The sequence below is a fragment of the Stomoxys calcitrans genome, chromosome 2, assembly GCF_963082655.1.
Source record: "Stomoxys calcitrans chromosome 2, idStoCalc2.1, whole genome shotgun sequence".
Classification (NCBI taxonomy): domain Eukaryota; kingdom Metazoa; phylum Arthropoda; class Insecta; order Diptera; family Muscidae; genus Stomoxys; species Stomoxys calcitrans.
Genome location: NC_081553.1, coordinates 43,874,509 through 43,900,342, shown reverse-complemented (window position 1 = coordinate 43,900,342; position 25,834 = coordinate 43,874,509). Strand labels below are relative to the sequence as shown.

The following is a 25,834-nucleotide window of genomic DNA, read 5'->3' as shown; positions in this document are numbered from 1 at the left end:
CCTCAGTTCTCATGTGAACCAACTCCATCAGGAGACAGAGATCCTACCCATGCAAGGGCACAACTAATGGGTTGCCCAAAAAGTAATTGCGGATTTTTCATATAGTCTGCGTTGACAAATTTTTTCACAGCTTGTGACTCTGTAATTGCATTCTTTCTTCTGTCAGTAATCAGCTGTTACTTTTAGCTTGCTTTAGAAAAAAAGTGTAAAAAAAGTATATTTGATTAAAGTTCATTCTAAGTTTTATTAAAAATGCATTTACTTTCTTTTAAAAAATCCGCAATTACTTTTTGGGCAACCCAATACATGCCTACATACTGTCTAACCAATATCTACTGGTTGTTGTTGTAGCAAAGTGTTGTACACTGAGGCGGCAGCCCTTGCCGATGAAAGCCTCCATCGGGTCAACCCGGTACGTACAACCGGCTGCCATTGGAAAGTTACAGAATTGTCGGGACATACATATCATTTGAAGTGGAAATCCTCTCCATTTTCGAATACTCGTATACATGATGCCTCCATGACGAGTTCTCCGCGGCACGGGATGGCTATGAGCACCGGTTGTAATTTTGAGCTCCGATTTATTTAGTGTTAAACGTCATTACGAGAATCTCAGCTGGTTGCGTCCACAGGTTATGGATAGTACGATGCTCCATATACCATGTAGCTGCATCTGCAGTCGTGGACAATCGAGTGGAGAATCTCAGAGAAGTTGGCCGGCACCGGCTCTTACTTACATACTGAGTGCCTATGATGCTCGATATGACAAGGCGAGTAATTGGTGCCATTGAATAACCAATGTGGTCAATGGTTATTGAAAGGCGTTCCCGCGGCGATCAGTTTTATGGACCGAAACGAGCTGGCTCATCGATGGAGCTTAACGACGATCGCTGCATCTACATGCTAATGTGGCAAGAACAACAACATAAGGAGTTCTCAACCGACCTGAGGGCTACCGAGTGATAGGAAAATGGAGACAATACTGTCACAAAGTAAAGGCAAAAACAAATCAAAGGCCAGAAGGCAATCGAAGGTTTGTCCTTAAGAGCAAATCCACCTCACACAAAGGAAAAATGGACTAATTCAACTAGAGAGTCATTTTTCACCACGAGAGGACTTACGCTGACTTACAGCATAGACCAAAGCTCTTTGGTTCACTTCACCTCTGTGGAAGATCGATGATTGACGCTCCTCCACTCGTATTCAAGTCAAGAAATGGGGCCACTGAAATCATAGCTCCATCACCAGGTAAACAATTAAAGAGTAAATGTGGTTCATACAACGCTCTTTGTAATCGATCCAGCATCATTATAGGCACTCGGTATTTTAGCAGGAGTCGGTGCGGCCCGACATCTCACTGAGAGATAGCGACTGCAACTGCCGCTACTCCGTATGCGAAGCATCCTCCTATCCGCAACCTGTGAATGGGCCCGGTAGCTGTCAGCTGAGTTTTTCAGAGCTCAGAGTTTCAACTCATGTGGAGCTCATAATTTTTATAGTGCTTATCGCGTCACTACTGCTTTGTGAGGTGTTTAGCTATGAAACACTTCTATACGAAGACCAGCCGCTTAGATATATGCCACTTAGACTCGATACTAAAATTCCTACTCTTTGTCATAAAGCCGAAACTTGAATGGAATAGCATTAATTGATATAAGGGGACTTGCCCCGGAATATTCATGAGAAAATGCGATCAATATTGGTTTTCCCACCTTTTTGTGAAGGCTTTAGGAGTTACACTAACGACTTTATCAAACTTCACTTATTTTGAGACAATTATGGTAACTACATATAAGGCAAAAATTACAAATAATTGCCTTTAGCTTAAAATCAAAATTATAAAGCATTTTATTTAAGGTCATAACACTAAATGTGTTGAAATGCATCATCAAACGTCCTGATAGAATTTCTATTAGATGTTAAATATTTACGTCTTTTCAAGATAATATAGAGACTCAGGCCATTTACCTTCGTTTAGCTGGTCTTATTTTGACATGACTGCATGAATCACTGTGGGATTGATATGAGTAGCCCCAGAAATGACAAAAAGAATCATCGCTTCATAAACAAACAAGAAGGCATATCAAAAAAATTCTATTTATACTGAACCTTGGAGCTATCGTTTAGCTAAATGAATTTGAAGAAATTAAGATAAGATACCTGCATTTATTCTAAACTCACGGTTTATATGGAATACAAAAATCAAAACATCACGTTTTTTGTTAAAGTGGTTTTTCCACTGATTAACACTAGAATGGGGTTAAATTTTATTCTTAGAGCAAACATGATTTGGCCAGACTACAGATTACACACAACATACTAATTTTTGAGAAAACATTTACTGTGAGAAACAAGTACGGAGACCCTTAAGGGACTTAAAAAGTCAAAACGAGTCTTCGGTTTTGGGCTCACTTTCATTATTCTTGTTCGCACTGGGAGTACTTTGACACATGGGCAAAGCATAAGCACATGAAGATGAAAGAGAGTGAGAGAGTAACGAAACGAAACGCCGGGGCACATTGCACAGAAATTTAAAAATCTACTCGACGGTAGCGCCGCCCCTCCAGCCACCCTAGGCTCTTAAAGAAGTCCACAATGACAAGAGGGTCGAAACAGAGAACTGCAAGTGGTGACATTTTTCTGATTTGCGTTATACTCATGAAAATGCGGTGTTAGTATTTATCGCCACCGCAATTGATACAATTGTTGATAAGAGTCGCGATCGTATGAATACTCGTACATTCATTTCTAAGCTTCGTCTACCATCGCTTTAAACATCTTCTTTGTCCATGGCGGTGTTATGAGTGGTAGGGAAACACCGCAAACATCGCATTAACGCAATACACTGAATCGAATCATAATTGTGGTACTGCTTTTGCAACTGTAAGAAAACTTTTTTTATTTTAACAAAATATTTATTTTAATATTGTTTATATTTAATTCCGTTCCTGAATTTTTGAATTTTTTTTGGTATTTTTTAAAACTCTTTTATGCTAAAAACTCACGGTGTTGCGTTGTTTTTGGCAAACACTCATCATATCTCCGCAAATACAAAAGGGACATGAGCATGAGTATTAAATTTAGATTTATTTATTCAACCACGCATCGAAGCCATTCGACCCATTTAAATATTTGCAGTGGTAGTCAAAACTCGTGGGTCGCACTTTTGCTTTATAGCGATAAATACACATACACATCAGCACCACCGCAAAATCATTGGTGTTTTTCCTGTTGCGTTGATTAGAGTTGCGTGTTTGCGTTCATTCAAAATGTCAGGTATTTTTGCAGTGTATCGCAAATGCGATACACCGTTGCAGATCTCTGGTCCAATGTCCATAGAGAGCTTAGAAAAGAAAAGAAGTGTTCACCCATAATCTACACGTTCTCCCCATCATCGCGGGGCATTGGAACAGCAGATGCTCTGACGTTGCCAACTTCAACTACTCCTCATCTTCACACCCTGCAGAAATCCTCCTCGACTCGAGCCCATTGTGATGTCAGCGACCTCATCATCCTTAATTCTTAGACGATTTAAAGATGTCCATCCGTTTGTGTTTCCGTCAGTTGTAATCATGCGTATTTATTCCATACGCTGGTTATGTTCTAGAATGGGCAAAATCAGACTAAGTTGTTGTCTGCTTGATTCTGCTGAGTATCCAGATACAGGAACTTTGCGAATAAGAATGGGTGCGTCCAGCGGTATGTAAGTGTGAGGCGACTGGGTCTGGCTGTGCAGCTAAACAGGTTATGTGTGTCGTGTGATCCCTGGTCACAATCGGGACATACATCCTGCACGTTGGCATCAATCCTTGCTCTGAAGGAATTGAGGCGGCTGCATCTGCCGTATCATAATTGAGCCATAACTGCTCCGGTTTGACTGGGAAGGTCAATTTCTTCAGGTGCAATGGGAGGCGGTCGTCTGCTATCGTGTCTTCATGAATGTTGTTTAGAGCCGCTTGATATGCCTCTTTATCCAGAGATTCTCTCTTGGAGCCCTGAACCTCACGCTTTAGATCTACCATAAGGCTTCTGGGCGTTGGATACCTATCCACGAGATGATGATTTGGATGGTCCCTGCGATAACAGGCCAGAAGGTATTGCTTAGACTGCATGTATTTATGTCTTCACACGGGTAGGATCTTTGTCTCTTGATGGAGGTGGTCCACGTAAGAACTGAAGAGACACCCTGTCGCAGTTCGAAGAGCGGCATTGTGACAAATTTAATCATTGATTGCGGAATTTCTAACTACATATTTGAATAACATCTTCCACATGTAAGTTCAAATGTGTTCTAATTTTGGTAGTGTATAAATCTCTTTCTTCTTATTTTCCTTATGCCCAGTAGCCCAGGCCACTAGTTCCAAACCTGTTTATTCACTAGCTCCAAAGTAATCAGGACTAGTTCCACTTTTGTTAACTTTCAGTATAAACAACTGGTGAATTTTACATGGGTTTGTCATTGGAGTAACCAGTTGACCTTGGAATTAGTACTTCTGCTAATTCCAAAAAACTAGTTCCGTAATTGATTTCTTGTGACATTTGTCAATGTTTAAAACAACATTTTTTATACCCACCACCGAAGGATTCATTTTGTCATTCCGTTTGCAAAACATCGAAAAATCCATTTCCGACCCTATAAAGTATATATCCTCTTGATTAGCGTAAAAATCTAAGACGATCTAGACATGTCCGTCCGTTTGTCTGTTGAAATCACGCTACAGTTTTTAAAAAAAGAGATATTGAGCTGAAACTTTGCTCACATTCTTTTTTTTTTTTCCATAAGAAGATGGAAGATGGGCTATATCGGACTATATCTTGATATAGCCCCCATATAGACCGATTCGCCGATTTAGGTTCTTAGGCCCATAAAAGCCGAATTTATCAATCGATTTTGTTGACATTTGGGACAGTGAGTTGTGTTAGACCAGTCGAGATCACACTTCAATTCGGCCCATTTACTGTCCGATTTCGCATAAAATTTTGGACAGTGAGTTGTGTTAGGCCCTTCGACATCCTTCTTCGATTTGACCCACATCTGTCCAGATTTGGATATAGCTGCCATATAGACTGATCTCTCGATTTAAGGTTTTGGGCCCATAAAAGGTGCATTTATTGTCCGATTTGGCCAAAATTTGGGACAGTGAGTTGTGTTAGGCTCCCCCGACATCCTTCTTCAATTTGGCCCAGATCGGTTCAGATTTGGATACAGCTCCTATATAGACCGATCTCTCGATTTAAGGTATAAGGCGCATAAAATTCGCATTTATTGTTTGATTTCGCCGAAATTTGGGACAGTGAGTTGCGTTAGGCCCTTCAACATTCTTCTTCAATTTGGCCCAGATCGGTCCAGATTTGGATATAGCTCCTATATAGACCGATCTCTCGATTTAAGGTATAAGGCCCATAAAATTCGCATTTATTGTCCAATGTCTCCGAAATTTGGGACAGTGAGTTGGGTTCGGCCCTTCAACATTCTTCTTCAATTTGGCTTAGATCGGTCCAGATTTGGATATAGCTGCCATATAGTCCGATCTCTCGCTATAATATTTTGGGCCCATAAAAGCGCAATTATTGTCCGATTTCGCCAAAATTTGGGACAGTGAGTTGTGTTAGGCACTTCAACAACTTTCTGCAATTTGGCCCAGATCGGTTCAGATTTCATTCAGATTTCATGTCATATAGACCGATCTCTCGATTAAAGGTTTTGAACCCTAAAAGGCGCATTTATTGTCCGATTTCGCCGAAGTTTGGGCCAGTGTTAGGCCCTTCAACAGCGCTCTTTAATTTGGTCCAGATCAGTTCATATTTGGATATAGCTGCCATATAGCCCGATCTCTCGATTTAAGGTCTTGGCCCCATAAAAATCACATTTATAATTCGATTTCGCAGAAATTTGACACAGTGACTTATGTTAGGCTTTTCGACATCTGTGTCGTATATGGTTCAGATCGGTCTATATTTGGATATGGCTACCAAAAAGACCAATATTTTGTTCTATAAAATCGAACAATGACTTGTTCTTATCAGACCTCATAGTAATCATGCTAGAATTTGATACAAATCTTCAACATCGCTCTTTAATTTGGTCCAGATCAGTTCATATTTGGATATAGCTGCCATATAGCCCGATCTCTCGATTTAAGGTCTTGGCCCCATAAAAATCACATTTATAATCCGATTTCGCTGAAATTTTACACAGTGACTTATGTTAGGTTTTTCGACATCTGTCTTGTATATGGTTCAGATCGGTCTATATTTGGATATGGCTACCAAAAAGACCAATATTTTGTTCTATAAAATCGCACAATGACTTGTACTTATGAGACCTCTTAATAATCATGTCGAATTTGGTCCAAATCGGAGCATATTTCGATATATCTGCTATGGGGGCATAAATTATGCATTTTTCACCGAATTATGACGAAAGGTGATTTACATATATACCCGAGGGTATCCAAAGTTCTGCCCTGCCATTTTACTTGTTTTTAATACGGCTGTTGCTGTATTAAACTCTTCTTTCTCCCTAAATTATTTATCGAGAGCCACCATTGACTATGTAGAAGCAGTCACATTGATATGAATATTAAAATCCAATATCTAAATATTCTGGTGAAAAAACGCAATGTCCATGGTAACACATATTCTAATATTTTCACATATCTTTCAATTTCCAAAGTTCAAAATTCCCACAACAATGCTTGAGTGCTGCTGATTGTAGTAGTTTGGCATAATTCATATCACCCTGCCAACAATATCCAATCATTCTCTTATCAATCGAGCTTTTCCACTTAATTATCAATTGAGTTGGTGCCATATAAAAAAAACCCCCCAAACTACATAAACATTCGAAAATTATCTCTATAAATAAACAAACTAAATAATCATAATCCACTGATTGACTAATGCCAGACAATGGCTGATATCGACCATACGCCTTGGGTATAGTCAATTGAAGGCGGCTATCAAGAATTTGTCATGCGATGGATTGTTGTTTTTTTTTTTTCTTTTATTTTTTCATAAATAAATCATTCGAGTGGTATGGTATGAGTGTCATGTAAAGTTTGTATTCCACACATTAATTGAGATTCTTTCTAATTTTATTGAATTTTTTGTTGTTTTCATTGTAGTATTATGTGCCTTTTTTTCTCTCGTGCCTTTTTTTTTTCTCGTTATCACAACAAAAAGTGATGTTGCAATTATTTCACTTTGTTGCGGTGAAGCAGTAGTTCCCATATTCGCTCGTTGTCATTTCAATAAACACCCGGTTAAGAATTTTTATTAATTTTCCTTTTGGCTAAATGCCAAATGTGCACAAGTGTCCAATGTAGATATCAATAAAATGATGTATTGTTATAAGGGTGTAACGATAGATTAAATATTTCATATGGATTATAAATAGACTTTATATGGAACAAAAGTTTCCTTGGAATATTTATTTTCGACAATTAAAGATCTTTTAGTGAAATACCATGCTACGAAAATAGTATATCGCTTGACTAACAGTTGTATATAATAAATATAAGTGCCTTTATCTGAATCCCATATGATCTTTATTGGTCTACGAATTTAAGTTTGGATGTAAAGTGTACTTCATTCTTAAAATATTTAAGTTCAGCCCGATATTCTCTTGATGTCTGATTTAGTGGGGGTCCCTCAGATACTTGGCCCTGAAAAATATCAGCATCGTGCTCTTCTCTCAAATGCCATTTATTTAAACCTATATTGCCATTGGCTTAAGAGGAGTTAACAGGATGAGGCGTCCCCCAAACACATGGCCATCAAAATAGTTTATCAAATTCGTTTTCTAATCTCAAATACCTTTCATTTGAGCCACATATTGGCATGGTCGACAATTTTTTCCCTTTGGGGGTGTTTTGGGAAAGGGGTGATGCCCTAAATACATGGTTCTACATTTGGATATCAAATTCGTATTCTACTCCCTAATACCTTTATTTGAGCCCCATATTGCGGTGGTCACTAAAAAATTGCTTTGGGGGGTATTTTTGGTATCAATTCTTGCGAAAATGGGTATCAATTCTTGCTCTACCCCCCCAATACCTTTAATTTAAGCTCCACATTGACATGGTGGGTAAATATGCCCGGGTTTTTTGGTGGTGGTCCACCAAACACTAAGCCCGGAAAATATATCAGCAACGTGCTATATTCTCATATATCTATTGGGTTGCCCAAAAAGTAATTGCGGATTTTTCATATAGTCGGCGTTATCAAATTTTTTCACAGCTTGTGACTCTGTAATTGCATACTTTCTTCTGTCAGTTATCAGCTGTTACTTTTAGCTTGCTTTAGAAAAAAGTGTAAAAAAAAAGTATATTTGATTAAAGTTAAAGATAACAGATACGTGGTGTACTCCCAAATAGCTTTAATTTGAGCCCCATATTTCCATAGTCGCCAAACGTGACCGGCTTGGGGAGTGTTTTGGGGGATGGACGGCCACTCAGTGAGTTGCCCTTGAAAATATATATCGGATTCGTGTTCCAATCTAAAAACCCTCGTATTTGAGCCTCATATTGCAAAAGTCAGCAAATACTTACTATTTGGGTGGTGTTGTGGAGGTGGGGTGGCCCCATAGACACATTTCCCAAATATTGATATCAGATTCGTGCTTTACTCCCAAAGACATTTAATTTGATTTGATTTGAATCAGATTCTAATTCTACACTCAAATACCTTTTATTTAAGCCCAATATAGCCATGGTTAGTAAATAAGTCCTGTTTGGGGGGTGTTTTGGGGAAGGGGTGGACCCCCAGAAACGTGGTCCCACATTTGGATATCAGATTCGTATTCTACTCGCAAATACCTTTCATTTGACTCCCATATTGCCATGATCGGTAAATATTGGGTTGCCCAAAAAGTAATTGCGGATTTTTTAAATGCATTTTTAATAAAACTTAGAATGAACTTTAATCAAATATACTTGTTTTACATTTTTTTTCTAAAGCAAGCTAAAAGTAGCAGCTGATAACTGACAGAAGAAAGAATGCAATTACAGAGTCACAAGCTGTGAAAAAATTTGTCAACGCCGACTATATGAAAAATCCGCAATTACTTTTTGGGCAACCCAATATGTCCGATTTAGGGGTGTTTTGGGGCTTGGGTTGTGTTGTGGGGGTGGGGTGGCCCCATAAACACTTTTCCTGAATATTGAGATCAGATTTGTTCTTTACTCCAAAAGACCTTTAATTTGAGCCCCATATGGCTATGGTCGTAAATTTGTTGCCTTTGGGGAGGTTTTTGGGGAGAGGCGGCCCCCCAAGCGCTTGGTCTCATATTTGGATATCAGATTCTAATTCTACACTCAAATACCTTTTATTTAAGCCCCATATTCCCATGGTCAGTAAATAAGTCCCGTTTTGGGGGGGGGGGGGGGGGGGGGGGTGGACCCCCAGAAACGTGGTCTCACATTTGGATATCAGATTCGTATTCTACTCGCAAATACCTTTCATTTGACTCCCATATTGCCATGGTCGCTAAATATGTCCGATTTAGGGGTGTTTTGGGGTTTGGGGTGATCCCCCTAGCACTTGGTTCGACAAATGGATATCAGATACGTTTTCTTATCCTAAATACCTTTTATTTGAGTCCCATATTGTGGTGATTGGTCTAAATATATGTTTGGTAGGTTTTGGGGTGGGGCGCTCCACCTAGGTATCCCATCCGCAATTTGGATACCAAATTTTTATTTTTAGGTTACTATAAGAGAGCACACAAAATTTCGCTTAAATCGCACCATCCATCTCCGAGATCTGGCCTTTATGAAAATTAGGCTAAGGGGGAGGGTCCGTCCCCCTTCAGATATCAAAAAATTTAGTACCCTGTTTTCACCACGGAATCATTATGCACCATCTGTGAACATTTCAAGAAAATCGGTTCAGCCGTTTCTGAGTCTATAAGGAACACACAAACATACAAACAAACAATAGATTTTTATATATAAGATTTGGTAGGTTTTGGGGTGGGGCGCTCCCCCTAGGTACCCCATCCGCAATTTGGATACCAAATTTTTATTTTTAGGGTACTATATGAGAGCACACAAAATTTCGCTTAAATCGCACCACCCATCTCCGAGATCTGGGGTTTTTGAAAATTATGGTAAGTGGGAGGGTCCGCCCCCCTTCACATATCAAAAAATTTAGTACCCTATTTTCAGCACGGGATCATTATGCACCATCTGTAATAATTTCAAGAAAATCGGTTCAACTGTTCTTGAGTGTAAGAGGAACACACAAACAAACAAACTGACAAACAAACATAAACTGATTTTTGTACATAAGATTTCGTTTAAGTGCCAACCACTATATACAATAATCAGAAAGTATAATAATGTTATTCTTCCATTTGGAACAAATTGAAATTATTTTCTTTCCTGTGTTAAATCTAAAAACTAACTCTGTATGTTGCTATCACTCCACACTCTTCCATTACACCCTTATATACAATATCTATCATTGCTGTTGGCGACAATTGAGTAAATATGAAGATAGATATGTTTTTAGGAGCGATTGTCGATTACAATGTGACATTGTGGGAATTGTGAGCTGCTGTTACCACTAAAAGTTTTGCGAGGCTTCCAACTGACGTAATTGGGATTCCCCTCGTAATAAAGGTTTTCAGCCATAAAAGCGTTTCGACCTTCGATTTTTGGTTTGGGAAAAGAATTTGTATCAAATATGTATGTACATACATATTTGATTAAAAGTTGACTTTGGAAGAAAATGTTCATAAAAAATTTTGTCTAAATTATATTTTTATGAAAAATTCTTTTTTTCGAAATAAGATTTTCATGAAGATATTTGCTAAACTTGGCCCGCTACGCTCCGCCTTCTTCTACAATATATGGAAAACAATTATCCTTTATTTGTAAAATACCATGCTACGAAAGTGGTATATGTACAGGGTGGCTGATGAATATTGCTACAATGATGAATATTGCTACATTTTTTTTTCGGTGTATGGAATACATTTTTCTTTTATTCATGTTAAATTAAATTATTAAATTAATTATTAAATTATTATTAATTAAATTAATTAATTAATTAATTAAATTAATTATTAAATTATTATTATTAAATAGAAAAAAAGTTATTACATTTTTTTTTGGTAGCGGCTTTCATCAGCCACCCTGTATATCGCTGAGCATATAGCAACATACATAAATGCCTTTAGGTGAACCCCATATTATCTTTATTGGTCTATGAATTCGTTCGGAGGGTTTAGGGCCACTTATGATTGGATGTTAGATGTACTCCATTCTTAAAGGACTTTTTAGATTTTGATATTCTCATAGGGATTTTGGGAGATGGAAGGGCCCCAGATTGGTGGGTTTAGGGGTAGTATGGACCCCAGAAAAGTGTCCCGAATGTGGGTGTCCCAACTTCGTGCTCTACTTCCAAATACATTTCATTTGCCATGGTCGGTAATTATGTATGATCGATTTAGTGGTGTTTTGGAGGTTGGGGTAGTCCCCCAGACACTTAGCCCTGTTCTACTTATCCTGCTGGAGAAGATTATACGAGATGCAGATGCGAATAGATATGACACACTTATCAATGCTACTCGTCTATGCTGACGACATCGACATCATAGGTCGGTCACCGGAAGTAGTAACTGCAGCCCTTGAAAGAATCGAAAGAGAGTCAGTGCAAAATGAGTCTGGCAGTAAATGGAGATTAGACGAAATGGATGGTTTCAACTCCCAAAACGCTTTGTACTACCGAGGAGATAAAGAAAATGGAGAAAGTTGGGAACCACAACTTTGTGATAGTCAGCAATGTTATCTACCTCGGCACCGCCGTAATCAAAACGAATGACACCAGTTTTGAGATAAAGCAAAGAATAATACGGGCAAACAGATGCTTCTTTGGATTAACTAAGCAGTTTAGAAACAAGTCCGCCTCTCGTCAGACGAAGATTACACTATACAAGACACTGATACTACCCGTGTTGTTATATGGTTCTAAGACATGGGCACTTGTGAAAGCAGATGAGGCAGTACTTGGAGTATTTGAGAGAAAGATTCTTCGTAAAATATATGTATCAGTTTGCGTTAATGGAGAATATAGGCGACATATGAACGACGAGCTGTATGACGACGATAGCATAGTTGCACGCTTCAAAATACAACGCCTGCGTTGGCTAAGTCATGTTGTCAGAATGGATGAAGAAGATCCGGCAAAGAAGTTTTTTGAAGGCAACCGGTCTTCCCGGTTTGGTACACGCAAACCGGGAAGACCAAAATCCCGATGGAAAGATCAAGTGGTGAGAGTCACCTAGAAACTTGGTGTCAGAGATTTTAGAATGAGCGCAGAAGATCGAAGATCGTTTGGAACGCTTTTCTACTTTCGGCAAGTGGAACAAATGTTCTGTCATAGCCAATTCAAGCAAAGTAAGTAAGAAAGTCTTTAGGTTACTATAAGAGAGCAAACAAAAATTAGCTTCTCAGGTCGTACTTATATCGAATATACCACGAAACGTTAACGATGTAAGTACGGCACTAAGCATGTTTGAGACCTTCCACACTAGCTGTTCTTTTCCATCGCATGTGTTTTGCATTGTAGTAATGGTATTATTTTCCATAGGTCTAAAATTGCTTCCATGGTATACACATTGTGCATCTTTGGGAAGTTGTATTGATGGCTTCGAATGCTAGACAAAGTCAACGGCTCTCGCTGTTGCTCCGTGTGTCCTGGCCGAATACCGGTTGGGCTGTGCCGAATTTTTATTTATAAATTTTGTAATTGGCAGACCATTTCGAAAATCTGGTGTTTTTATTCCCTACACCACTACTGTGGTACAGGGTATTATAACTTAGTGCATTTGTTTGTAACCCACAAATAGATCCATTGATAAGTAACTGATCGACTCAGAATCACTTTCTGATTCGATTTAGCTATGTCCGTCTGTTCATGTTAATATGTGTACAAACTACAGGTCGCAATTTTCATACGATCGTGTTCAAATTTGCCTATTCAAAGCCTATTAAAATTGGAAAAAATCGTTTCAGATTTGGATAATAGCTTCCATATTTGCAGTAATAATGCAATAAAATGATCATTTGTTGACCGATTCTCTTGAAATTTGGCAGGAGGGATTTTCTTATAATCTTCAATATTACTGGCAAATTTCATAAAAATCGGTTCAGATTTCGATATAGCTCCCATATATATGTTCGTCCGATTTGGAGTAATACAGTAATAAAATTTTCATTTGTAAACCGATTCTCTCGAAATTAGGCAGAAAAAATTTTCTTATGACTCTCGATATTATTGATGAATTTTATAGAAATCGGCTCAGATTTAGATATAGCTCTCAAATATATATATCGCCCGATTTTCACTCCTAGACCCACAGCAAGCGAATTTATTGACCAATCTTTTTTTTTGTACAACGCTTTCTTCGACGAATTCCACAATATCTATAAAGTTTGGTCGAAATCGGTTCAGATGTAGATATAGCTCCCATGTATATGTTAGTCAGATTTTGGGTAATTTGTTGTCATTTGTCAACCGTAGTTATTACATTTTGAACATATTTGCTTTGCTCGAAATTTGATACAGGAATTTTAATAATCTATCTGGATACATCCGCCGAGGTCCATCAAAATTGGTTCAGAATTGGATGTTCCCCCTCTTTTGTATTTATAGGGTAGGTGTAGAGTATTATAAAGTCGGCATCGCCCGACTTTTGTCTTTCCTTACTGGTTTCAATAACTGTAAGAGGGGGAGAATCTGCTCCGTTTATTCTATTTTCATCGGAAGTCCAAACTCTACATTGTATAAACATTTCATCAACATCGGTTCAGCCTTCAAAAGAATTTTTTTGTGATTTGATTTTTATTGAAAATTTCGAGATTTCATTTTAATTAAAAAATATGTCGAACTTTTATTTTAATAGTAAATTACAATGTATACGACCCCAGATATATACATCACCCTATTTACAATTATAGAGCTGTAATAATTACAATTACCTCCCTTCTAGAGTAAGCAGGGTAGGGTAGAACTGGAACAGCGTAGTGCTAGGGTAGGGTAATACTAGGGTAGGGCAGTACTAGGGTAGAGTAGTAAGGTAGTAAAAGAGTAGGGTAGTTCTAGAGTAGGGTAGTACTAGTCTACATAGGTAGTATGGTAAAACTAGAGTAGGGTAGTACTAGAGTAGGGTAGTACTAGAGTAGGGTAGTACTAGAGTAGGGTAGTACTAGAGTAGGGTAGTACTAGAGTAGGGTAGTACTAGAGTAGGGTAGTACTAGAGTAGGGTAGTACTAGAGTAGGGTAGTACTAGAGTAGGGTAGTACTAGAGTAGGGTAGTACTAGAGTAGGGTAGTACTAGAGTAGGGTAGTACTAGAGTAGGGTAGTACTAGAGTAGGGTAGTACTAAAATAGGTTATACTATAGTAGGGTAGTACTAGAACAGGTTATACTATAGTAGGGTAGTACTAGAACAGGTTATACTATAGTAGGGTAGTACTAGAGTAGGGTAGTACTAGAGTAGGGTAGTTCTAGAGTAGGGTAGTACTAGACTAGGTAGTATGGTAAAACTAGAGTAGGGTAGTACTAGAGTAGGGTAGTACTAGAGTATGGTAGTACTAGAGTAGGGTAGTACTAGAGTAGGGTGGTAATAGAGTAGGGTAGTGCTAGAGTAGGGTAGTACTAAAAAAGGGTATTACTATAGTAGGGTAGTACTAGAACAGGTTATACTATAGTAGGGTAGTACTAGAGTAGGGTAGTAATAGAGTAGGGTAGTACTACACTAGGTAGTATGGTAAAACTAGAGTAGGGTAGTACTTGAGTAAGGTAGTACTAGAGTATGGTAGTACTAGAGTTGGGTAGTGCTAGAGTTCGGTAGTACTAGAGTAGGGTAGTACTAGAGTAGGATATTACTAGAGTATGGTAGTACTAGAGTTGGGTAGTACTAGAGTAAGTTAGTACTAGAGTTCGGTAGTACTAAAGTAGGGTAGCTCTATAGTAGGATATTACTAGAGTATGGTAGTACTAGAGTAGAGCAATACTAGGATACATTAGTTGCAGTAGGATAGATAGTAGTAGGATAGGGTAGGGTAGTATATTTAAAAGCCTTCAATTTTCGCACAACTTCATTATGGTTTTGTTTTATGATCTGCTGTTTTCTTTATACCATAAATAAAACAAAACATGTTTGTTGTTGTTTTCGCACATTTAAATACATACATTGTAATGGAAATTTCTTTATCGCGTAAATGTTTCCAAACAATGTATGTGCCTTAGCAATTCTTGTAGTGTTTCTTTTTTTTCTACGTGGCAGCTTTTTAACGAAACGAAATTGTCATTTTCAAGTTATTTGCCTGTTTGGGCGAAGGTCATTAAATTTTACAATTTTTGTTTGTTTCTCTTTCGAGACGAGCTCAATGATCGGAGATTTTCTAGGGGACGCATTTCGTCTTTAGTTAGAAGACTTTTCAACCATATTAGGTGTGATGGCTTCAAGGATCGTTCGTTGAACGCTCGACAAACCTGTCTATTAGCTGTACTTAAAAATTTTCACTTTCTGAGTTCACAATCCGCACTCGTCCGATCTGCTCAATATACTGACTGCTCTTTGCTCAGTCAAAACAAACAAGAAAACAATATTGTGTGTGTGAATGTGTCTACACCAGCGACGAGCACACAATTATAATTATTTGCAAGCCTATGGGTCTACTTGGGATTATTTTTTTTGTGTATGTACAAAATAATGTGCAATGGAGTGAGTATTTTTGCCAACCACTGGTCTATACGCTCAAATACTCACCCTTTCTATCTAGTAGGAGAGATACAAGAGAGTAATTATTGTTCTAGTACACGAATAATCGTTTGCGGCTATCGAAGCACTTTTGCAATTAAAGAGGTTTTGGTTTTAAAACAAAAGAAAGATTTTTTTTACCAGCTTAAGGGTTTGCAATAAACAAAGTCAGTTACGTTCAATAGGAGGCCACCGTAGCGCAGAGGTTAGCTTGTCCGCCTATGACGCTGAACGCCTGGGTTCGAATCCTGGCGAGACCATCAGAAAAATTTTTCAGCGGTGGCTTTCCCCTCCTAATGCTGGCAACATTTGTGAGGTAATATGCCATGTTAAATTTCTCTCCAAAGAGGTGTCGCACTGCGGCACGCCGTTTGAACTCGGCTATAAAAAGGAGGCCCCTTATCATTGAGCTAAAACTTGAATCGGACTGCACTCATTGATTTGTGAGAAGTTTGCCCCGGTTCCTTAGTGGAATGTTCATGGGCAAAATTTGTTTGTTGTTTTAGTTACGTTCAATAATACTACGTTTGTGACTAACGTTTTTAAAAGTTGTAGCGAAACGTTACACGGTTACAATAAAAGCAAAACTCCGTTATAACTTTTTTTGTTTGTCGTTAAAAATTTCCTTAATGTTTTATTTTTTTGCGTGTGCAAATAAAAATCCTCATGCCGATGGAAGCAACAAAATGTTTGACAATATCCATCCTTTATATTCGATACAAATGCTTGCAATTTTATCATAAACAAAGCCCCAACTTTTTCACAAAAGAAGTATAACTGCCGAAACTTTGTTTATGCCCATTGAATTCTTTTTTTGCGCGTGGTAATGACTTTCGGCTATGGTTTTGTCCGCCACCTACGACATCTGGAACTCCAAAAAAAATGTAAATAAACACTATTCCCTCTTATGCATTTCCATCCCGAACTTTTTAACAACCTGCACCGTTACTGTAATTCAGGTTATTACAATTTCACGCATTTGTTTCGCTTTGAATTTTACAGAAAATTTATTTCGCCATATGTTTTTTGCCGAATTTCGCCTTCTCACATTTAACTAACCATAGACAATGTGTCGCCTATTTGTGTTATATTTGATTGATGGACATTTCCCTTAACGTTCAATATATTGTCATTATCGTAGGTTGGAAAATAAGCATTGTGACAATCTTAAGGATAATCATGGATAATTTATAGGCATATAAAGTGTTTGACCACAATATGATAAATGACAGAGAGGAGTGTAAAAAGTAAACAACCAGAGAAATTACAGAGCTAAATATTGGCTAAAAAAGAAAACAAGTATACTCAGACTATTATGTATCAGAGTATATTTAGTATAAACCAAAATAATCCGTTGGCTGATGCAATGGAAATAAAATATGGAACATTTCTTATTCTCTCGTTGACATAGTCGGCAAATGCACGTTGCATACTAGAGGAATAATATTAGTGCTTAAGAAAAAAAAAAAAGAAATTTTGGTCGCAACAAAAATGTTAAAGAAAATTAAAAAAATTGTTTCCATTTCTTCTTCTTCTTCTACTTCTATAACTGTGACAACGACTACAACCCATAAACCTGAACTTTGCCAGGACGAGAATCGCCGTCTGCTGGATCGTTTGATGCATTACAAATCAAAGGATGCCGATAAGTTAAATGAGGAAAACGAAAGCTTTATAAGGTAAGATCTTGGTATTTGGTGCTAAATTTCATTCCCATCTTTTCTTGTTGTATATGTGTTGAATGTGTTACATTTTGTATTTCCCCCCCTTCATATATTTGTAGTAACAATAGTTTGTTTTTTTTTTCTTGGTGTATGTGTTTTCCAAATTGGCAAAATTCCTTGGTTATTGGTTGTTTTTTTTAATGTTAAATTGTGGCATTTTATTTTTTTTTGTACATATGATCCCCAACCTGCTTCCTGTTCCTTTTACATGCTTTGTTGTCATTTTATTTTCATTCATTAAATCGATGTTGTCCTTTTTTTATTGAAACATTGCCCTGTTAGTAGAAGTAACCAATGTTTTTTGTTGAAGTAGTTTAGTTGTAGCTTTATTTGGCTTTTAACGATTATTAGGTTGTACTGAAGAAGAAAAAAGTAGGAAAAGTGTATTTTTAGTTAAATTTTGAAAAATGAAAAATGAATGAATAATGATGCAGAAAATACTTACAATAATTGTGTCCAGAAAAGCTTGTTGTTAAAAAAAGTCCGGCGAACAGTGGTCACGAATGGCAATCCAGCACATTAAACAATCCATAACTTCGGATCGGATAATTAAACTTAGAATGAACTTTAATCAAATATATAATTGCCATTTTGTTCGATAACCTTTTGCCATCTTCCTGGCAAATTTAGTATTCCACGCTCATAGAACTTCTGGCCTTTATCTGCAAAAAACTGAACCAAGTGCGATTATATAGCCTCATCATTGCCGAAAGTTTTACCATTTAAGGAGTTCTGCAAAGATCGAAATACAATAAATGGTAGTCTGATGGTGCAAGGTCAGGGCTATATGGTGGATGCATCAAAAGCTCACTCAGTTTTTGGCGAGTGACCAAAGATGTGTGCGGTCTAGCGTTGTCCTGGTGGAATATGACACCTTTACGATTGACCAATTCTGGTCGCTTCTCCTTGATGGCTGTATTCAATTTGTCCAATTGTTGACAGTAAACATCCGAATTAATCGTTTGGTTCCTTGCAAGCAGCTCAAAATATACCACACTCTTCCAATCCCACCAAACAGACAGCATAACCTTCTTTTGGTGGATAACACCCCTGAAGTGGTTTGAGCTGGTTCACCATGCTTGGACCATGATCGTTTTCGACTAGCGTTGTTGTAAACAATCCATTTTTCATCTTTAGTTATGATTCGTTTTAAAAACAGATCGAATTCATTGCGTTTAAGGTGCATATCACAAGCGTTGATTCGGTTTGTTAAATGAATTTCTTTGAATACATGTGGTACCCATATTAAAATTGACGCCAAACAAACAAATGTAAACAAAATTTCACGCACTTTTTTTCTAAAGCAAGCTAAAAGTAACAGCTGATAACTGGCAGAAGAAAGAATGCAATTATAGAGTCACAAGCCGTTGAAAAAATTTGTCTACGCCGACTATATGAAAAATCCGCAATTACTTTTTGGGCAACCTAATATAAGGTATTCTGAGTAATGTAAAACGCCTATTGAAGGCAAGCAATAAAATTTCAGGCTAGGGTTTGGCTTCAATGGAACGTTGTTAACAAAAATAGTACAAGTTTTCCACATTTGTTTTTATACCCATCTCCGAAGGATGGGGGTATATTTATTTTGTCATTCCGTTTGCAACACATCGAAATATCCATTTCCGACCCTATAAAGTATATATATTCTTGATCAGCGTAAAAATCTAAGACGATCTAGACATGTCCGTCCGTCTGTCTGTTGAAATCACTCTACAGTCTTCAAAAATAGAGATATTGAGCTGTAACTTTGCACAGATTCTTTTTTAAGTTCGAAGATGGACTATATCGAACTCTATCTTGATGTAGCCCCCTTATAGACCGATCCGCCGAATTAGGGTCTTTGGCCCATAAAAGTAAAAATTTATAATCTGATTTTGCTGAAATTTGGGACAGTGAGTTTTGATAGACCCTTCGACATCCTTCGTCAATTTGGCCCAGATCGGTCCAGATTTGGATATAGCTGCCATATAGACAGATCCTCCGATTTAGGGCCTTAGGCCCATAAAAGCCACATTTATTATCCGATTTTGCTGAAATTTGAGACAGTGAGTTGTGTTAGGCCCCTGAAATTTGGGACAGTGAGTTGTGTTATGCCCCTCGACATACTTCGTCAATTTGGCCCAGATCGGTCCAGATTTGAATGTAGCTGCCATATAGACCAATCCTCCGATTAAGGGTCTTATGGCGATAAAAGCCACATTTATTATCCCAATTTGCTGAAATTTGGAACAGTGAGTTGTGTTTGACCCCTCGACATCCTTCGTGAATTTGGCCCAGATCGGTTTAGATTTGGATATAGCTGCCATATAGAACGATCCTCCTATTTAGGGTTTTAGGCGCATAAAAGGCGCATTTATTATCCGATGTCGCCGAAATTTGGGACAGTGAGTTATATTTGGCCCTTCGACATCCTTCTTCAATTTGGCTCCGATCGGTCCACATTTGGATATAGCTGCCATATAGACCGATCCTCCGATTTAGGGTTTTAGGCCCATAAAAGGCGCATTTATTGTCCGATATCGCCAAAATTTGGGAAATTGAGTTAAGTTAATCCCCTTGACATCCTTCGTCAATTTGGCTCCGATCGGTCCACATTTGGAATAGCTGCCATAGAGACCGATCCTCATATTTAGGGTCTTAGGCCCATAAAAGCCACATTTATTATCCGATTTTGCTGAAATTTGGGACAGTGAGTTGTTAGGCCCTTCGACATCATTTGTCAATTTGGCCAAGATCGGTCCAGATTTGGATATAGCTGCCATATAGACCGATCCTCCGATTTGGGGTCTTAGGCCCATAAAAGGCGCATTTATTGTTCGATGTCGCTGAAATTTGGGACATTAGTTAAGTTAAACCCCTTGACATCCTTCGTCAATTTGGCCCAGATTGGTCCAGATTTGGATATAGCTGCAATATAGACCGATCCTCCTATTTAGGGTCTTAGGTCCATAAAAGGCGCATTTATTGTCCGATGTCACCGAAATTTGGGACATTGAGTTAAGTTAAACCCCTTGACATACTTCTGCATTACGGCACAGATCGGTCAATATTTGGATATAGCTGCCATATAGACCGATCTCTCGGTTTTAGGTTTTGGGGCCAGAAATAGCGCATTTATTGTCCGATGTCGCCGTAATTTGGGACAGTGAGTTGTGTTAAGCCCTTCGACATCCTTCTTCAATTTTACTCAGATTAGTCCAGATTTGGATATAGCTGCCACCGAAACGCAGAGGTTAGCATGTCCGCCTATGACGCTGAACACCTGGGTTCGAATCCTGGCGAGGCCGTCAGAAAAAATTTTCAACGGTAGTTTTCCCCTCCTAATGTTGGCAACATTTCTGCGATACTATCCCATGTAAAACTTCTCTCCAAAGAGGTTTTGCACTGCGGCACGCCATTCGGACTCGGCTTTAAAAAGGAGGCCCCTTATCATTGAGCTTAAACTTGAATCGAACTGCACTCATTGATATGTGAGAAGTTTGCCCCTGTTCCTTAGTGGAATGTTCATGGGCAAAATGTGCATTTGAATTTGAATAGTTTTAGGCCTCTCAACATAGGACCCAAATATGGTTCAGATCGGACTATATTTAGATATAGCTGTCATTTAGACCGACCTGCCGATAAAGGGTCTGAAGTCCATAAAAGCTTTATTTATAGCCGGATTGTGCTGAAATTTTAAACAGTGGGTTATTTTAAGCCTCCCGTTACCTGACCTAAATATGGTTTAGATCGCACTACATTTGGATATGGCTGCCATATAGACCGATCTGCCGATAAAGGGTCTGAAGTCCACAAAAGCTTTATTTATAGCCGGATTGTGCTGAAATTTGAAACATTGGGTTATTTTAAGCCTCCCGATACCTGACCTAAATATGATTTAGATCGGACCATATTAAGATATAAATAGCTGCCATATAGACCGATCTTACGATAAAGGGTCTGAAACCCATAAAAGCTTTACTTTTTATCCGATTTCATTGAAATTTGAAACTGTTGTAAGCCTCCCAATGTCTGACCTAAATATGGTTCAGATGGGTCTATATTTATATATAGCTGCCATATAGACCGATCTCCAGATAAAATGTCTGAAGCCCATGAATTTTTTTTTTACCGATTTCCCTGAAATTTGATACAGTGAGTAGTTTCAGGCCTCCCAATATAGGACCCAATTGTGGTTCAGATCGGATTATATTTATATATAGCTGCCATATAGACCGATCTGCCCATAAAGGGTTCTGAAGCCCATCAAAGCTTTATTTATTACCCGATTTAGCTGAAATTCGAAACAGTAAGTAATTTTAGGCCTCCTAACATCCGACCTTAATATGGTTCTGATTGGACTATAGTTAGAAAAAGCTGGCATATAGACCGATCTGCGGATAAAGGGTCTCAAGCCCATACAAGTTTTATTTATTACCCGATTTAGCTGGAATTTGGAACAGTGAGTTGTTTTAAGCCTTTCGATATCCGACCTTAATATGGTTCTGATCGGACTATAGTTAGATATAGTTTTCATATGGACCGATCTGCCGATAAAGGGTCTCAAGCCCATACAAGTTTTATTTATTACCCGATTTCGCTGGAATTTAAAACAGTGAGTTGTCTTAAGCCTCGCGACATCTGAGTTAATTTTGGTTCAGATCGGTCTATATTTAGATATAGTTGCCATATAGACCGATCTGCCGGTTAAGGGTCTGAGCCCTTAAAAGGTGCATTTATTGCCCGATTTCTCTGAAATTTGAAACAGTGAGTGGTTTTAAGCCTCCCAACATCCGCCCCAAATATGTTTCAGATCGAACTATATTTAGATATAGCTGCCATATAGAACGGTCTGCCGTTTAAGGGTCGGGAACCCATAAAAGCTTTACCTTCTATCCGAATTCGGGTAGCTTAAAACAGTGAGTTGTTTTAAGCTACCCGCCATCTGAACCAAATATAGTAAATATCAGAATGCATTTAGCTTTTGCTGTAATATAGACCGATATGCCGATTAAGGGTCCGAAGCTCATAAAAGCTTTATTTATTACCCGATTTCGTCGAAATTTGGTTCCGATCCTAGCTGCCAAAAAGACAAATATTTTAATCCACAAAATTGAACAGTTATTTATATTTACTAGATCACTCAATTTCCCTGCCGAATTTGGATGCTTAAGTCATCCAATTTTCACTGGATTGTGACCAAGGGGGTTTACATATATACCCGAGGTGGTGGGTATCCAAAGTTCGGCCCGGCCGAACTTAATGCCTTTTTACTTGTTTTAATACAACTTTGTTGAATATTGAAATTAAGGTTTTTAATTTTTAGTTTTTATAAAAAAAAAATTTTAATGTTTTATTTAATTTTTTCAGTACAACCAAGTTACGCTGTAGAATATTTGTAGTTTTGCATGATTTAAAATTTCTTTTCCCTACAAAGTGTGGTTATTGTTCGTTTTTGTCCAAATTTTTTTTTCTCGTGGTTGAAATTGTGTCTTACAATCTTAAAGATACAAGTGATTTGGTATGGATTGGTGTAGGTTTGAATAAAACATCATAACAAAACTGATTATTACCTATGAGTTTTGTGAGATTATAATGTCGAATTTTTTAAGTTTTCTGATTAAGGTGGATTTGAAATGAATTTGATGGATGTCGCTTAAAGCAAGTAATATTACACTAGACCCTTAATGTTAATAAAAAAGTTTAACTCGATAGGAAAAGTGTTTAAATCAAGTTATATAATCCTTCTAAAAGTCGAATTTTAATAGAGAGAAAACTTTTTTTTTTCATCTCATACCCAAAGTCTTTACAATATCTTAGTGACACTAAGTGTCTTAAAAACAAACATAAAGAGCTTTATCCGAGGTCATTGGAGAGTACTGTGTAGTACGAAATTTTTAACATACAGTATAGTTTGATAGTTTAAAAATAAAAATAATTCGCTGAAACTTGGTATATTCATTGTGTCATTTCCACATTAAAATATCGATTTCCGACATTAATAAGTATATACATATATTCTTGATTGTCTTAAAAATAAGTCCTGTCCGTCACGCTGCAGTCTTTTAAAAAGAAGGTAATGAGCTGACACATTTGCACAGATCAATTTTTGGTCTATAGACACCCTTAAGGTTTTGCGGCCCGCTTTTGACATGGTCCAAATTTTAAAATAATTTATATTTGTATTTAACTCTAAATTTACCCTGGTAATTTATCCAAATTTTAATAAAAGTTTCGTATGATTCTCTCAAATACCATTCGTCCCATATTGCCCTTTCGGTGTACATATCAATATGAGTCGCACTTTTGAAGTTGGGCAACTCGCCTGCGGATAGACTCCACATTTTTACATAAGTTTTGTATTGGACTCTCAAGTACATTTCGTTTGTATCTCATATTGTCCCGATCATCCTACATGTACGTTTGGGGTGGTTCTTGGGTTGGGCGTCTCTCTGGGACTAAACCAGTTTTAATGTAATTTCGTATTCTACTTCCAATAACCTTCCATTTAATACTCATATTGGCCCAATCGTTAAACAGGTCAAAATTGGACGGGTTTTAGGGCTGGGGCATTCCCCTGGGACGTATTCATATTCTCTTCAAATTATCTTTCATTTGATACCCATATTGCCCCAATAGCTAAATATGGCATTTTAAAGCGGTTTCTGGGAGGTGGTGGGACGGCCCGCTGGGACTTAAGCCCAAATTTTTATATAAGTTTAGTATACTTCCAATTACCTTTTATTTGATACCTATAATGGCCCAATAAGTAAATATTTTAATTTTTGGGCGGTTTTTTAGTGGAGCGGACACCTCGACCCTTGGGGTCAAATTGTAGTCTCAAGTTCGTACTCTACCCTTAAATACCTTTCATTTGATATCCATATTGACCCAATCTGTAATCTGGGTCCAATCTGGGTCTGTATGTGCAAAATTTCATCCAAATCGGTGGTGATTTAGATAGAGTCTCATGTATATCTTTCTTACGATATGTACTTTTAAGGCTGTAGAAACCTAAGTATATCAATGTCGGGCTTTATTTGGATAAAGCTGCCATTTATACCGATCTCCCTATTTAAGTTCTTGATTTCGCTGAAATTTGACACAGGGAGCTGTGTAAGGCACTTCGACATTTGTCTTCAATAGGGCACAGATCGCTCTCTCTCTCTCGATGGGTTCCTTCATCGCCAAGGGCTTCCGCCTCAGTGTACAACACACTGCTACAACAAAAACAACAAATCAGTCATTTATACCGATTTCCCGATTTAAAATCTTGGGTCCATAAAAGGGTCATATGCTAAAATTTTGCATATAGTCTTTCCATGACTTCCAGCCAATGTTGTTAGTATTGCCTAAATTGGCGCTACACCTGTTATAGCTCTCATATAAGCCGATCCCGCCGGAGGCCACCGTAGCGCAGAGGTTAGCATGTCCGCCTATGACGCTGAACGCCTGGGATCGAAACCTGGCGAAACCATCAGAAAAAAATTTTCAGCGGTGGTTTTCCCCTCCTAATGCTGGCAACATTTTTGAGGTACTATGCCATGTAAAACTTCTCTCCAAAGAGGTGTCGCACTGCGGCACGCCGTTCGGACTCGGCTATAAAAAGGAGGCCCCTTATCATTGAGCTTAAACTTGAATCGGACTGCACTCATTGATATGTGAGAAGTTTGCCGCTGTTCCTTAATGGAATGTTCATGGGCAAAATTTGCATTTGCAATAAGCCGATCTCCTGATTAGTCTTCTCCGGCACCAAGAAGCTTACATTCTCGGCTGAGGTAGACCAACAGACGTCCAGGATTTAACCTTAAGGACCCACAAACCAACAATCCACGAACCTGCAATTCACGATGGTGTACTAAGCTCTTAGTTGCAGTGCGTTGATTGGAATCGGTAGATTTCTTCGGTATTCGGACGGATGGTTCATGTGATGTTTCGGCTGGTATTCGGTAGATTTCTTCGGTATTCGGACGGATGGTTCTTGGGATATTTCGGCTGGTATTCGGTAGATTTTTTCGGTATTCGGACGGATGGTTCTTGGAATGTTTCGGCTGATATTCCGTCGGTACTCGGACGGATGGTTCATGGGATGTTTTGGCTGGTATTCGGTTAACTTCCATCCGTGGGCTGATTCGGGTTTCGGATATGGCTTGGGCGTTAGGAAGCGAACGAGTCGCGTTGGGAAGCGAACGAATCGCGTTCAGAAGCGAACAAATCGCGTTAGCTGATGAGATCTCAAGGGCTTCGGAGTGAACGACTGCGGACGAGCGACTCATGCCCATTCTCAGAAAGGTGTGACATTAAGTACAGACTGTCAAATGAACCAAATGAGAAATATATTCCACTTGTCTTGTTA

The 25,834-nt window shown here is 38.3% G+C and overlaps 1 protein-coding gene across 4 annotated transcripts in view; it reads left to right on the top strand.

The window, feature by feature from the left end:
- The window catches only part of LOC106093040 (autophagy-related protein 16), a 552,907-nt gene that overhangs the window by 4,081 nt on the left and 522,992 nt on the right, over positions 1-25,834 (top strand). For all 4 annotated transcript variants that reach the window (XM_059361853.1, XM_059361851.1, XM_059361852.1 and 1 more), the window contains exon 4: positions 17,366-17,454. In XM_059361853.1, coding sequence (XP_059217836.1) covers positions 17,366-17,454 — 89 coding nt within the window. The remainder of the gene's footprint in view (positions 1-17,365; positions 17,455-25,834) is intronic.